Raw genomic sequence first — 16474 nt, 5'->3', positions numbered from 1 at the left:
AAATACCACTGAAATTCATATAAAGGAACAACCTAAAATTAATAACAAACATGAAAAATTGGTTTGACTGTTACAAAAAAAACATTGATTGTTTAGGTGAACATAAGAAATTCAGCTACGCCTCTAATTTATTAGAACATTTTACTACATAGAACATTCAATATTTTGTTAAGAATATTATGAAAATGTAACATTATGAAAATGTAACATTTATTACATAGAACTTTAAATATTATTTAGATTAAAATATTTTAATTCTATTATTGAATTTGTGATGAGCAGTAAACCCAAACTTAGTGATTAATTAGATGGGAAAGCTTTGCTACAATGCAGAAAATCATTATTTTCATAATAGTATTTTTTAGTAAAAAAAACATACCAAACTCTAGAGGACTTAATTGAAAAACCACATCGATGCGAAAGCATTATTCAAATTTTAAAAACTGACTCGAGACACTATCATCTCCAATTACTCCTTCCGTGCCTTCGAAGCTTCTATGCGCGAGCCTTCTTGGTAGCGACACAACTGGGCGATGTTCCTCCAGATGATGATTCCTCATGATCATTGCTATCAGCTTTGACCTTAGAGAGTACTGAGTTGGCACCAGGCATGTCACCTTCAATATCATTGTCATCATCGTATAGAGCAACATACATCATTATTTGGATGATACAGTAACAATGAAATATATGTTGCAATTTACGTTTGGAACAAAGTCGGGGCGTGGCAGACGGTCACGTTCGTTCATGATGCGAGAGATCGTGAAGGTTTGATGGTTGGCAGTAAAATTGTATCTGCTTACTCTAACCTGGAAGTTGTATGTCTTACCAACCATGTCTGCAATAAATGGAGGTGGCTGAGTCTCCTCTGAATTAACTCCCTCTCCAGCCTGTGTTGGACGTATCAGTTGCAAGCATGTAAAACATAATTTATAGAATATGCTGGAAGATGCTATGTTGTGAAGTAGATACGTACCGTTAGATGAACTGCTTCATAGGCTCGCATGTTGTGTAGCTTCGTCATCTCTCCATCGAAACCAACAAACAAACCTTCATCCGTGTCATCAGCAATGCTCCACATGATACCTCGAAACAGATACAGTGTATTAAAACCAAGTTGGTTATATGTGCGTGGTGGCTATTTGGATTCTGCAAATCTGAAGAAAAAGGAAGGGAAAAAGGTCCAATATACCTGAGCACACCAATAACGTTAGTGTTATTGCACGTTACGCAAGTAAAGAATGCGACAGTTCGTTGGAGTTTCTTTGTGCACCTAGAGCAGGAGACGTAACACCAGTCACCTTTCCGGTGCAGTCAAATTCAACGTCCTACATTACAGACTTATTATAGTCACCTACAGAGTGTAAGTTAAGAAAAAATGTGAATAATGCTCATCAACCTGAGGCTGGGCGGTGATGACAAACTCATTCAGCTCATGTATGCTCAAAGGCTTGACCTTGGCGTATCCTCTCAGAAATGTAGGTACTGGAATGTTCCCAGTGGCTTTAGAGACCAGTCTACAGTGATGTGGAATACCATGTCAGAGGATTTGATGGATGATTAACATAACAAACACCATGTGGATGTAATAATTATGAAACCGTGATCTACTTACAACTAAAATAAAATACCTCCAACTGTTCTTGGGTTAATGTTTGTGGCAACAATCACCCTTGGATCAACACGCATGGAATCAAGTCTTCTGTGAAAATCGATTGCTTGATTGTCGAACAGACTCAATATCACAGGGTTATCGCTGCAATTAGAAGAAATGAGTGTAGTGGTGACTACATACGCAAGTTGTATAAATAATTTAAATTAAAAACTTTTGAGGAATAAGAGTTACTTATCAAATTTTACTGTCACCATAACATGATTTTTTCCTTTTGGAGGATCGCTCACGGTGCTCTTGACAGCAGTAATCTCAGCCAAAATGTATTCCGGACATCTATATTAATATTAAACATGGATATAGGGCTAACAAACTTATTGAGAATTAAGAAGGCACCTGGCAGCCGAGTGTTGGTGTTTGCTAGTCTTAGCAAGTCTGTTTCATCACGGAATCTGAAACCTTCTTTAGGCAGGGGAAATGCTGGTTCGGTTATCTCATCAAAGCCGGTAGTACCATTGAATCGAATCAACAGGGGTGAGTCGGTAAGCCTGCGGTTATGAATACATGGAACCACGTCAATTTTGAAAGGCGAGGAGCATTGATTCTTGCTTGGATCATAGTAGACTGAAATACAAATTGTATATATATATTAGAATCGATTAACAATATGAAACCATCGGAATGATCGATCATTGTTCTAACCCCAAAAAAAAAAAAAATTCGAACTTACATTTACGTCTACCAGTAGCATGTCAACTCTCATGAGCTCACCCCCACGCCTAGCACTTCTAGCCTCCCAGAACCGCATGAGCCTAGTCTCCACGACCGATGATCAACTGCCGGTTTTCAAGTCAGTGAAGAAAACTCTTGAAAGCACACCTTCTTATAGCCGACTCCAACGTCATGCATCTAGATCGTGGGTAATCGATTAATGGGGGGATTAAAGACGCTCGATCGGTTACAGAGATGCGCAGGACGAAGGAGACGAAAGATCATCTGGGGAACGCGAGTCGCCATCGGCTCCGGAGCCGCGAGGAAGCACTCCATGTTAAACCGAATAAAAAAGCTGCGTTTCACCACGAAGGGCTTCACAATTCGCCGGCCCAACGAAGAAAACGAATAAGTTATGCTCTGAGTTTTGTTATGGGACAGGTGTAGCCTTCTCCTTGCCCTATTTGATGAGGTGGCAAGAGGAGAAGAGAATCCCTTCTACTTTATGTTATAAAGATTAGTTTGACAAAATGGCAAATGTGCAATATATAACTCTTATACTAGACATCTAATATTAGTTTAACTGGTACAACTTCATACTATATACCAACATATAATACTGGTATTACTGGTTCAACTTCTTCATTATAGAAATTTTAAATTCCATTTGATTTTCCATATGAAGAAAACAATCAACCGACCAAATTGGTGTTTTATAATGGTCTCTCCTAACTATTTTAATTTGTTTTAGTTGATCATCTCTTCTTAAGAATATTAATTACAAGGATACTGAATCGCAAGATAACCTAAAAACTACATGATATTATGCGTTTTTCTAATCAAGTTTTGTTTTCCCAGATACAGTACTTTTTTTCCCAGATATATACAGTACTTGTCAGGGATTAATTCTTTACTCATTCTCTATGGCTGGTGAAAAAAAGTTTAAACCAAATTTTAAGGTATTTCAAAATATTAGTTTACTTTTTCCAAAATGTTGAAAAGGAAAATTTCAAGTGTCGTTCTCGCAAATTCGCAATACAGACGACAAACGGTTTTCTTGGGGGGGGGGGGATATATATCTTGTTTCATATCTTATGTCAAATAAATATCATCAGAAACTGTTGAACCAAATATTATTGGGAAAAAAAATTGGATGGATAACTTTAAGTCAAACCATGCTTAATCCCCCAAGCAAACATAAAACCATTACTCACGTACAAATCTGCTTATCTTAACCAACAAAATAAACAAACAATTATCTCTGCAACTCTCAAAACCAGGGAAAAAGTTAGCTGAGACCTCTTAAAAGTTTTGTGCCTTTTTTTGGTTCACTTATCAACTTCCCTATTCTCCAAATTATCTTCTTTGTATACTCAAACAAATGTCAAAAACATCAAAGTTCAAGTATTTTGATCCAGAGGTCTCTGAAGTGTGTTGTTCAAATTTGTAGAGCATTAATTCATGAGCTCAAGCTGCAAATGAGAATTGGTTGGTTTATACCATTGGTGGCAATGAACTTGCTGTGCTTTTGGTAAGATGACTACTATACATCTGTGTTTCTTGATTTTCAAGGCACGATTGTTCATCAGAGTTTTCCTTTGCAAACGTTACTGGCTTTGCAATTTGTACGGAGTTTCTGCCGGAACCCATTTGTGGCCATCGTCTGTTTCTCAACATTGGTCATCTTTATAGTAAGGATGGATTGTGAGAGAGAGAGAGAGAGAGGCGGGTTAAGCAAAAATTCTAACCTGTAACCAGGGCCGTGCCCGAGATATATTGCAGAAATATTTTTTTGGCCCATTTCTTTTAAATAAATACGTATACACCCAAGCCAATAACGAAACATGTTAAGCTACATAAGATTTTTGGAAATATTGTAATATCATTTGTCTATTTTTGATATCTAAAAATTTTAGGTATTAATTTTAATTTTTAATTTTGATAATTATAAAAAAAATTATATCAATTTTACTATTTTAAAGTAATTTAATTTATCTTAACCAAAATAAATAAATGAAAATCTATGTAAATTATAGTTTTAAATATAACTTGAATATAATTTAAAATAAATCAAATTATTTATTTTAGTTCTATGTTTAACTAAATTATTATTTAATATTTTTATTAAAATATTATTTTAAAATAATAAAATCTAAAATATTAACAAATTTTTATTTTTAATTTTATCAGAAAAACACTTAGTATCGACCAAATAAGCCAAGCATCGATTTTAACAATGTGAGTAAAATCTAAAGATCAATAGATCAAGTGATCAACTGTTGACTTTCTCGTTTATATAAGTTTCGATTTTCTATTTTGGAGGCACATTTAATATTTTATTTTTCAGGTAACTGAGAAACATTAACAGGCCTCTTTAACCCTTTTTATTATTTTGTCGTCAGCCTCTTTTGACCCATTTGTAAAGTGATTCCAGCGAATATGATATGTAATATGCGGTGTTTTGAGGATTTTTGATTGACCCGGTATGTTAGCCGGTTTGGGTTCTAAGAAAAAAATCACTATTTAAAAACTTAATGAAACCCACGAAAGTTCGTTAAAACTCGTAACCCAACTATCCCTTAAACCACTGATTGAACCAGTACATAATTTTACTTTTTTCTAGAATATTTCAGTTATACAATTAAAATTTGTTTTATATTTTAACTAAGAACTTAGGTTTTTATTTTTTCAAAAATAAAAAGATCATATGATCCTCTGGATTGTGAGTTTATTAACAAAATTAGTTGATGTGATTTGATATTAGATTTTTTTTGTTATTGATAATCTATTATAATTTTATGTTTTATTTTTGGTTTATTTTAGATTTAAATTTAAATTTTATTATTCACCTTAGACATTAAATACTTAAGGATTTTAAGCCTTGATATATTTTATTATATGTCATAACTCTTAACTTATTACAAAAATTGTTAGATAGTCTAAATTTTTATTATTGACATTTGTATGTGAAATGAAAAAAAAAACTAAAATTAAATATTTTTAAAACATAAAATATTTCTTATATTTTTCAATAGCTAATATGTTATTATATAAAAAATTAAATAAATTAAATTAACATATGGTTCAACCGCGATTGACTCAATAACCCGATGATCCATGAAGTTGTCTGGTTCAGTGTCTAGATCGGATTTGAAAACATTGGTAACATGAATTCGAGTGCAGCTGGATTATAAATTTTTGGAATAAAACTGCATGGAATAACTATTCCTACTGATTCCAAATTATTTTTACCATTTAAATGAAAATCAAATGTCATTCCAATAATTATTTTTGGAATAGATGGAAAAAAGTGAAATGTAATTATAAAACATTCATGATTAAAAATGCTTGTGAATGATGGAATAGAATTTCATATTTTTTATTTCATAACTTCCACTATTCCATTCACGTTCATTCCATTTTTTAAATTCTTCTTGTTCATAACATTCTTAATCTTGGCTACCGGTTACAATTTTTTTGAAGAAATTGTGAATTCATGATTCTTAGATAACATTCTCTTAATCCTGATTTTCAGAGTTGGAATTGGTTCAGATTTTGCATTTTGTCTGTTAGTATCTTGTTTTCTATCTTGGAGTTTTTATTTTTCAATTGAAAAAGTTAACAAACTGTTATACAATACAAGTTACACAATCTAGACACACATTATGATTAACGAGATAAACTATGTGAAGAGGATTAAGAGGTTTTTCATATATCTAATGTCATACGAAGTTCAGAGACGAGAAAAAGTTTAGAGAGGTGAGAGAATATCCTCTCTTTTCTCTCTTTCATCATTAATCTGGGTCTCATTGCTGACCATTCGGGAAACAAGAGGAACGAATAAAGAATATACGAAAATAAAATAGTAAGAATGAAAAGGAATGGTTGTTCCTTATCAAATTTAACAAGAAATAATTTTGTTCTTTAATTCTCTACAAAAAAAAAAGAATGAAAGGGAATGAGAGGAAATTATTATTCCTTGTGAAAGGTGATTTTTTTTTAGGAACGTTAGGGAATGCATTATTCCTTGCCGTTCTCTGGTCACCATTCATACCCTAATTTTTATTTTCGGTGGCTGACAATACGCCTTTGAGGTCAGTCACCACCCTTCATGCTTCCATGTTTAGTCTCCTCTCATGTTATTTTTCCGACTTTTCATGACAACCACTCTCGTGGATCCAGTCTGGTTCTGCAAATCAATGACCCTAATTTTTCACATGTGAGCCTTCACTGACTTCCTAGATAGGTTATTGGTGCGCTTGGCATTCCAGATCAATTGGTGACAACTTGTTCTTTGGGAGGGTTTTTAAAGGGTGAGGTCTTGGGTTCGAGGTACGCCAAACGCACCAATAACCTACATGGGGAGTTAGTGAGAACTCACAGGTGAAGGATAAGGACCGGTGCTCTGCAGAGCCAGCCTGGAGTCCACCGGACGGGTTGTCACATAAAAATTGACTTTTATTGTAACAACCTGTCCTGTGGACCCCAGACTGGCCTACAGAGCACCGACCCTAACCCCTCACCTGTGATCCCTAAGCTCCCCTCATGCAGGTTATTTGTGCGCTTGGCGTTCCTCGAGCCCAAGACCTCACCTTTTAACAACCCTCCTACATGACAAGTTGTCACCAATTGACCTGCAGATCAATCGGTGACAACTTTTCCTATGGGAAAGTTGTTAAAGGGCGAAGTCTTGGGTTCGAGGAACGCCAAGCGCACAAATAACCTACCTGGGGGGAGATTAGGGCTCACAGGTGAGAGGTTAGGCTCGGTGCTCTAAAGAGCCTCTCCGCTTTGATATCAAATTGTAACGCCTATTTTCCAAAATAAAATAATAAATAATAATCTTGAAATCTCCATTTATTAATCCTCATAAATCGTCTCCAAACAATTAAATTCAATAAATAGCCATAAATCCAATAAATGAGTTAAATTCCAAAAATATCGATAAAAGCAAGAAATAAAATGCCCAAAAGCACCAACCGGTAGCAATCGCTCATGCTCGTCAGTCTCACCTGAAAGGAAAAAAAGGAGGGGTGAGTAACAGTGGAGTCACTCTGTGAGGTATGCGATGCTAAACATGCAAACCACCGACTTGAGTAATAGAACTCCCACTGTGGGAGTTTAACTCTAACATGAACACACACACGATGCCTAGTGCATCACACAAACACAAACAATGTGATGATAGCACACAGCTAGTCCATACACCCCGCATTTTCTCATAAGGATAAAAGTACTCTCCAATCGCTAGTATAGTATGTCTCTGTACCCCCGCACACCAAATATGCATCGATATGCAAACGTCTCTGAACCCCACCCACACACACAATATGCGTCACTAGCTCTGACGTCTCTCGACCCCCGCACACCACATTTGTGTCGCTAGTTCAGACATCTCTGAACCCCACCAACCACATAGTTCCTACTGTATATCTATATATATATATACATATATAACATTAATTACGATCATACAATTCAAACAATAGTTGAATCCTCTAGAACCTTATTCCATTTACATTAAATATCCTAAATGTCACGTAAGACTCAATTCAAACTGCAGACAGATCATGATTCGAAACTAAACTAACATAGGAAAAATTCTACACTGGTATAGGCTTTACAGAATAGACTCATCACTTTATAAAAGTATAAAAGTGGTAGATATGTACTCCAACTGCTCAAAAAGACTTCAAATCTGAAATCATGGCAAAAAATCGAGTCAGAATGCTTTTCGAACGGTTAAAAACAGATAAACGGTGATCTGCTCAAAAAGTCAACTCGCTGGTCAATGGTCACCCGGTCAACTCTGACCCAAGCCGGTCAATCATTGACCAAATTGAAATCGAATTGGACCACCCAGTTTTCCTTAACAGTATTCTATTTCAATTGGACCAAATTCAAATCAATTACAAACCGGTTTAATTCTAACCAAAATCAATTTGTAACAACCAATCGGATTAACCATAACCGGAAATCAATTACACTAAACCAAACTAGCTTGACCGGTTAACAAGTTGAGTCGACGAGTTGACTCGCTGACTCGACTCAGCCGAGTCGCAAAGTCGCCGGCGGTGACTATAGTCGGCGGCGGATTACCGGAAATATTACCAGTGGCAGTGGAGGCGCGGCGGCGACACAGTGGCGGTTTCCTGGCGGCAAACTGATGGTGGCCGGATACGATGGCTCCGGAAAACGATGGTTGGAGACTGTGGCGCGAGGACGGCACGCACGTAGACTCCGGTGGATGGTGGTGGCGCATGAGATTCACGCGCGGGGCTTCTAGCCGTGCGTGACGGTGCATCCGAAAGTCTCGTCGGCTGAGCCTCCACCTTTGAACTCTTCTCGACATCTAGAACACGACGGTGGCCTTGGAATCAGGAAAATGGCATGGTTAGAAAGTTATGATCGATTTATCAAACTATCTAAACTTAAACCAAAGCCAATGAAGTTCCCGGGGTTACCTTCGGTGGTTAACGACGGTGAGATGTCCGATCTCGACTTAGGTGACGGCGACTGGGGCTGGTCGATCTCAGATCTACTCGACGGCTCAATCTCTGCAGAATTTCGATGCTTTAAATTTTTCTGAATAAAATAATGAGGCAAAACTGATTATAAAGGAACTCACCTAGGGTTTTCTACAATCCTATTAGGCCTTGCTGGGCCGAAATGAATTAGCCGGAATTGGGTCGTTACAATTCTCCTATACTAATAAGGAATTCGATATGCATATCAATTGGTGACATCTTGTCCTATGGGAGGTTGTTAAAGGATGAGGTCTTGGGTTCGAGGAACACCAAGCGCAACAATAACCTACCAGGGGGGAGCTTTGGACTCATAGGTGAGGGATTGGGTTCGGTGTTCTGCAGGACCAGTCTGGGGTCCACGGGACGAGTGGGGTCCACGGGACAGGTTGTCACAAAAAATCAATTTTTTTGTAACAACCTGTCCTGTGGATCCAAGGTTGGCTTTGAATTTGTATCAATTTTTTGAATTTATATTGATTTTTATCTAATTTTATTTGCTTTTATTAATTAAAATAATTAAAAATATTTTTTTAAAAGTAAATTTTCACGTCACCAAGTTTACCTGCTAATGAACAATAACCAATCACAATTTTGACTGGTGCAACACTAAATTAGTTTTGATGTTTAATATGTCATTGAAACAAATTTTTCATTGTTTAAAGTGTTAGCTATTGAATTCTAAATTTAAATTTTTGCTAATTTCGTAGCTTTTTATGCGATTTTTCCTAAAGTTATAGTCCCACCCACGCCAGACGTCACTTCATTTTGAAATGTCTTTGACAATTGCTACGTACTTTTTTATTCATACTTTTCTTAATTCCTGATTACATGTGAAATAAATTACTCACCCATTAGTGTCAAATGTAAATGGAATAATGCCAAAATATAGATTTTGGAATCGTATCATATTGTTTTATTTTATTACTCTTGTGATTCTTATCATCTGAGAAGTGATAATTGCTGCATGCACAAATGTTCTATTTTTGACCAAATCTTTAAGCCTCTCTACGGTTCTGTACTGTTCTATGACTCTTTTAATTGTTTTTTTTTATTTTAAACATTCTCCCTTTTCGTAAATAAAATTTATTATTATTTTATAATGATAATTTTAAATTTTAAGAAAATTATTTTTTAATGATAATTTTAAATTTTAAGAAAATTATTTTTTAATTGATATAAATAAATTATAAATTGTTAAGAAATTTATAATTTATCAGAACTAATTAAATATTACGGAATGATAGTTAATGAAAAATGTATTGTAAAATAAATAAAATATTTGAGGAAAATTTTCATGTTTACCATTCTTTTGGTACCATTATTCATGTTTACCATCAATAAAGAGACGTTTTCAAAAAATATTTTTTTCATTAAGTGGCAAAAAACTCTTATACCATTGTTCTCTATATATATAATAAATAATTCTTTAAATAAAATAAATAAATAAAAATATATTTTTTTATGTTTTCGAATTATAATTTTTCAAATTCAAACTTTTTATAATTATTTTTTGAGTTTTTTTCAAAATTTCGTTTTGAAAATCGAAAATTATTTTTTAAACTATGTTTTAAAAAAATTTAGATTTTAGTAAGTATTTATTTATATATTTATTTGAATTTCACATTCCAAAAACTTTACCCCACCTCTAAACTCTAAGTCTAGATTAGTTAACCTTAGGGTTATAAATGTCTTTTATCCTCCATTAAAACTGAGGGTAAATGTGGTTAGTGTAAATATGAAAAATAGTATTATGAATGTGATATTTTTGGCAATTTTCTAAGATTTAATCATACATATTTATTATATTTTTAATTTATGTAAAAAGTACAAGAAAATCATCTTTTGAAAACTAAAAGAGTACAAAATAAGGGGGGCTGTCGCATATGCCAATTTCTCGATTTTTAGTTGAATCTCCCAACTAAACCATCTATCCATCGATACTCTCTGTATTTGGATGATTGATATTTAAGTTTTAATTCTGACCCGCCCTTTATTTTACAATTTTTTTTAGAAATTTAATTTTCATATTTGTACTTTTTTGTAGTCATATTTGTGTTTTTCTTTAAAATCGTATTTGTGTAATTTTTTTAATTATTAGTAAAAAATTGATAATTATATTGAATTTGTGAAGTTACATAACTATAAACTTGTACTATATTACTAGGTAACAAAATAAATACAAAAATATATGAATTATAGATTTGTTGTCAGTATCCTTTAAAAGAGGAGGTGACTTTTTGTCATATAAGTATCATTTAAAAAATGAAGTAATTCCTTATGTGAATTGATCTACATGAAGAAAGATAACTGATTATATTATTAGAATATATCTGGTTATTTTTTAAGTAGGCCACATAGGAAAAATATATTAAACCAATAATTTATCAATTGGTCATGATTCTGATTTAATAGAATAGATATGTTAATCAGATAATACCAGAAAAAAACTTAAAAATTCACTACCAACCCGTGATCTGATACCGGTTGATTTGACAAAACTCAAAAGATCTATATTAAATTAATAGTAAATAACAGAATTAAATTATTTTTGTTATTAGTAGCTTATTATAAATTTATATTTTATTCATTTTCGATTTGAAATTTAGTTTCCAATAATATTTAAAATATTTTTGAATACTCAAAATCTTTATACATTTACACTGAACCGGCAAGCCCTTGTATATTGATAAAATAATTATAATGAGCTGGTTATTTTTTCTGAACCATGAACTGATTTTTTTTACACCAAGAACCGAAAAATATTTACACATTTATTGAAAATTCTAATGGACAGATTTCTATTTTTATGGTTTAGTATATTGAAACGGTTACCCTTTAAAACCCAGTGTGGGAACTGGATTTAAATATATTTTTGTTTGGTATATATATAAAGAATACGAATAAGAGTGTATCAATCATTAATATGAATGAAAGTGGCATCTTGTCGCATCAAACGATAAGAATTTGATTAATTAGCGTTTGTTATGTAAATATTAGTAGACCATATAGTAGTATTTTATTATCACACTTCCAAGGAAGACTAAGACAGACTTACTTGGAAGACTTCAAATGAAGTTTTCTTGAAGCTTTTTATCATTTAATTTAATGCACTCGACGATTTTCCGTAAGTTTTTTAGAAGTTTTTTGACAAAATCTTCTCCTATGTCAAATAGAGTCTAAGCTTGTTTTTGTGGAGGAATAAGTTATAATAGTTTTGTTTATGTTCTTTTTTATAATTTGTATGTCTATTTTTTTAGTTGTAAATTTTTTTGTAATTTTGAAAAGATATTAATGAAAATTTTTCGTAAATATGTTCATGTCTACTATATTATCTTGCCAAAATTACTTGACATTATTAAAGTTGTTGATACAACGTCAATAACAAAACACAATAACACAAAAAAATTAGTCAAATTTACTATATCTATTAGAGAAAACTTCTCAAGAAAACTTAGTCAAATTCACAAAAGATGAAACATTACATTAGTTCAGATCTATAACAGTTTCATTAGAAATCTTCTGGAAAGTCTTCCAGAAGATTTTTTCTCAGTAGACTTTTCGAAAGACTTAAATTTCAAGCGGAAAATTTAAATGTAAGGAAAAATTTAAGCGGAAAATTAAAATTTAAGTGGGAAACTCAAATTTTAAGTGAAAATTAAAATTTCAAATTTCATGAAAGTTAAAAAGTATATGTTATGATCTAAGAAGACACATTAAACCATATGACTTGATATTCTTGAAGTTAGTTAAAAAAATATATATCTTAAAGTTGAAAATATAAATTTTACAAAAACTAACTTAAAAGACTTATGAGAAAGTCTTATCTCACTAGCTATAAACATTAATAAACATGATTGTGTCAAAAATTCCAGCATAAAAAATAACCTGAAACAACTTACTTGGAAGTCGTCCAGATAAAATTAAATACTTAAGTTTTATTAATCAGTTTCAAAAATAACCTGAAACGACTTAATTGGAAGCCGTCTAGTAAAAATTAATTTTTTTTTGTTGGACGATTTCCGTGTAAGTCATTTAGGAAAAGTCAAAATTTTGACACAATCCAGTCAAATGCAAAACTAACATTTTTATCGTAGACGACTTACCGGGAAGTCATTCTCTAATTTTTTTTTAAAACAAAGAAAACAAGAAGACTTCCAGAGAAGTTGTCTCTAAAAGACACACATAAAGTCAATTGCGAAACTAACATATGCATTGACCAGAAGACTTACACAGAAGTCATCTGACGGACAGATCTGGAAAAAAAAAATGATTTCATAGCTTTAACTAGTGCGATAACTTGTTTATCTTCTCCAACCACACAATACTTCACCACCAAAGGAACATACTTGTTAATGACCACAAATCATGAGTTTGAATGGTTCTATGAATCTTAAAAATTTTAGAATCAAAATCTTGGATTTTTTGGATGAATATAAAGAGAAAGTGAAAGAGACGCTGTTTTTAGTTTATAAGAAATGAGATAGAAGTCAAAATCAATTTTTAGGTGCATTAAAAGGTTCAAATTGGTTGTTCATTGTGGTCGGTGTATTGATGGCAATGATAATATTGTAAATATTTGAAGAATATGAGGACGACGGAGTAAATAACTTATTTTCAAAAAAAAACATAATGGCAGTTTCGTAAATAATTCGAATTTTTAGGGTGAATAGGGCAAATAAAAATTTCAAAAAAAATCATGAATCAATTTGTTTAACTTTGAGTTATATTTACGGAAAAAAAAAACCCTATTTCTAATTTAGATTGTCCCGTCGCAGAGTTTGATTTTCGTAGAATAATATTTATTTACTGCTTATTTAATTGTCCAATAGATCGTACAGAGTGTGGCTTACAAACCATACCGGTTACAACTTACAAGTATATGATTATTAGTATATCAATCTATAGAATATTTTGTGCCACGCTCAAAAGTGCACGTACTTTGGAACTTAAATCTCATTGCGTACATACCAATATGTTCCATAACTTTCTCGTTCTCCTCAAGATTTTCCCAATAAACTGAGCGATACACGATTCGATCATATTAGACGACGGAATAAAGCTCATTCTCATCGGAGCTATTCCGGCGAAAGAAACTCCGGTTTCATGAGTTCCCTTTCTAAGGTAGAAGTTTCTACTTCCTATTTCTCCGATTATTTCTCCTTTTTCCATACCTGAAAATTCCATCAAATTGAGTACATTTTATTAAACTCATAACAGTTCAATTACGTGAAAAAAGAAGGATAACTTATCGGTTCAAGTAATCCTTTTATTATTATAAAAGGCATATAGCTCATGAATAATGTGATTTTTTCTTGCTTTCTTTCACATCATCCGCGAGTACTTTGAGTATTTTCCCATGATTGTTGGAGACTAAATCAAAACTAGATAGTAGTATAGTATAGATATTTTATAAAACTAATATACATTTGATTTTGTTTTTATTTTTAACCAATGCGAATAAAAATTTATTTATGTTGTATATATCTAGAATAAAAGAACTAAATTTTGGTTAGACTACAAGTTGTATTATAGCTTACATTGGATGCTGAAATGAGATTGATGCAACTCATAGGCAGCACCTTTGTCGAGTTTCGGTGTTCGTCCTTCTTCACAATATTTCTCAACGACGAGTTTGATCGTTTCTTCAACGTTGCAACTCAACTTAACCATAGTTCTTACAGGTCCAGGACTTCCTTCAACTGCTACGTTGATTAGAACTTTTGTTGCTTCTCTTTTATTTTCCTGATTTTGTTTCGAATTAAGTTAAAGAAGACTCTGTGATCTTGAGGTTTACTCGGGAGATAAAAATGGCTTTAATAGGGTATACAGCTTATTAAACTCTATGTCCAAAATAGTAGATATTTTAGGGTTGGATTGTAACATTCCAAAATATTTGGCTTAAATAACAAAATCTTATACCTTAAGGACTATATTTAGAATTTATTACAGAACTGAAGTCGTGTCTGAAAGTAGTAAAAGAACTGAAAATAGTTGAGAGAAACAGAGTTTAACCTCTTGATTGGTCGGAAATGGAGACGATGGCGAAGATAAGCGCAACAACGACGGAGAAGAAGCCATAACCTCAGAGCGAATCCTTGGCATGTAGAAGATCGAACCAGATTCTTCCGTCTGTAAGCCACTCAACGGCGAGGATCGCCGCGTGCAACTACCGTCTCCGTCGCGGCGGAAATCGAGACTCGTGTCGGAGAAGCTTCGCTCAAAGACCTGATTAGTCGATTTTGAACGGTTCTTATCAGAAATGCATCGGGAAGCCGTCCGTCTCATCCTGAGGCTCCGGCCTCCGTTTCCCACCGGAGTCGGAACTCTTCTCCGGTGAGTCGAATTTGACATTTTGGTTGAATTTGACATTTTGGTGAGGAGAAGGAGGAAGATGAATGAAATTGAGAGGTGTTTGTGGTTTTGCTTGGCAAAGAAGCGAAGTAAGGGATTCTCTATGCTTTACTCTTTTTAATTTGTCATTTGTATAATGTTTTCCAAATAGATAGTCTTACATAGAAGTAAGTGGCTTTTAGCATCTAAATCCAAGCCGACCAAATTTTTAAAAATCCGATTAGGAATACAGGCGTGGTTCTTGTAGACCGATATTTAGAATTATTTTCCTGTCGACTTTATACTATTATAGTATGTTATCTATCTATCATGATTTTTTATAGCAATTCGATTGAGGAGATTTTCAACTGTGAATATAAGTACAATAATAATATTTAATGATTGTTTCAACTTTCAAATGCTAAGAGATCTGTCCAAAATCAATATTTTAGATATCTATCCAAAATATTTTTAGAAAAAATATTGATTTTGGATAAAATATCTCAGTATATAAAAGAGTCATTCCTAGATATTCAAATTTGAACATAGATTTCATAGGGCGGCTCGGAGTGATGCAGTCAGACGTGCATTCTCATATGATGATAAAATTGTTGGCTGTAAAATCGTTTATGTAATATTTGTGATCGTTGTAATAGCATAATTAACGAAACGTTAAAAAAATATATGAGATAAGTTAAAAAAAAAATAACCTAACATGAGATTCATTAACGTCAAGAAATAACATGTCTTGTGTGGCTGAGATTGGTCAGAGGTTTGTTTTCAACATCTCATTGTTTAAAGAAAGAACTTTTGGGCGTGTTGTTAGGTTATCAGTCGACTCATAAGTCTGATAAAGAGGCGCGTTTGCATGACTTCTCTTACTCCATACGCACTCACCTTCACGCGTAACGCACTTGGTTTCCAGTTTCTACCGAGTATCATGCAGTACAAGTTAACAACACAATATATCACTTTGTATTACATTTAATTTTATTTATTTATTTTCATGATGAAACGAAAGTTGTAGACTTTATTATTTCAAATGTAACGCCACGTTTTGTGATGAAATACAATTCTATTACTTTAATATCATTGGATAATAAACAGTTTATTTCAATGTTTTGCTATGCATATATAATGTTCTACTGTTGTCATAAAGAATTCAGACACATGCCACAAAAGTCAAATAGTCGATGTCAATGTCAATGTCATATATCGGTGAATTGGTCCAAATACTGATACTAGTGGTTTTTGAGTAAGTATAAAGTAGTGGTATGACGGTATCTAATAGATA

General features: G+C 33.1%; 1 protein-coding gene and 1 long non-coding RNA gene across 4 annotated transcripts; both read right to left on the bottom strand.

Moving 5' to 3' along the window:
• Nucleotides 1–284: 284 nt before the first annotated feature.
• LOC106404969 lies at nt 285–2762 on the bottom strand. Of its 3 annotated transcripts, none has more exons than XR_001281204.3 (8): nt 2343–2762; nt 1847–2236; nt 1616–1756; nt 1400–1517; nt 1193–1328; nt 977–1086; nt 705–890; nt 285–617 (listed from the first exon to the last, which is right to left on the bottom strand). It is a non-coding gene; the product is annotated as an uncharacterized LOC106404969 (long non-coding RNA). The 3 variants fall into 3 exon arrangements; XR_001281203.3 differs by having other exon boundaries at nt 1632–1756; nt 2343–2760; XR_002657304.2 differs by having other exon boundaries at nt 1632–1756; nt 1847–2160; nt 2343–2760.
• A 10886-nt stretch (nt 2763–13648) lies between these two features.
• LOC106404884 (uncharacterized protein At4g22758) lies at nt 13649–16158 on the bottom strand. Its single transcript, XM_013845532.3, has 3 exons — nt 14863–16158; nt 14388–14592; nt 13649–14021 (listed from the first exon to the last, which is right to left on the bottom strand). Exons 1-3 carry the CDS (start codon nt 15217–15219, stop codon nt 13804–13806), a joined length of 780 nt encoding a protein of 259 aa, XP_013700986.1. The 5' UTR covers nt 15220–16158; the 3' UTR covers nt 13649–13803.
• Nucleotides 16159–16474: the final 316 nt, after the last annotated feature.

The sequence above is a fragment of the Brassica napus genome, chromosome C3 (assembly GCF_020379485.1).
Source record: "Brassica napus cultivar Da-Ae chromosome C3, Da-Ae, whole genome shotgun sequence".
Taxonomy (NCBI): domain Eukaryota; kingdom Viridiplantae; phylum Streptophyta; class Magnoliopsida; order Brassicales; family Brassicaceae; genus Brassica; species Brassica napus.
This window is presented reverse-complemented; position numbering and strand designations above follow the sequence as displayed.

Bases quoted from the DNA above. Each gene is read 5' to 3' on its own strand.
- LOC106404884 (XM_013845532.3), bottom strand. From the start codon at position 15,219: ATGTCAAATTCAACCAAAATGTCAAATTCGACTCACCGGAGAAGAGTT. The intron at 14,593-14,862 runs GTTAAACTCTGT...AAACAAAATCAG, and splicing joins CATTTCCGACCAATCAAGAG to GAAAATAAAAGAGAAGCAAC. The intron at 14,022-14,387 runs GTAAGCTATAAT...TGGAATTTTCAG, and splicing joins ATCTCATTTCAGCATCCAAT to GTATGGAAAAAGGAGAAATA.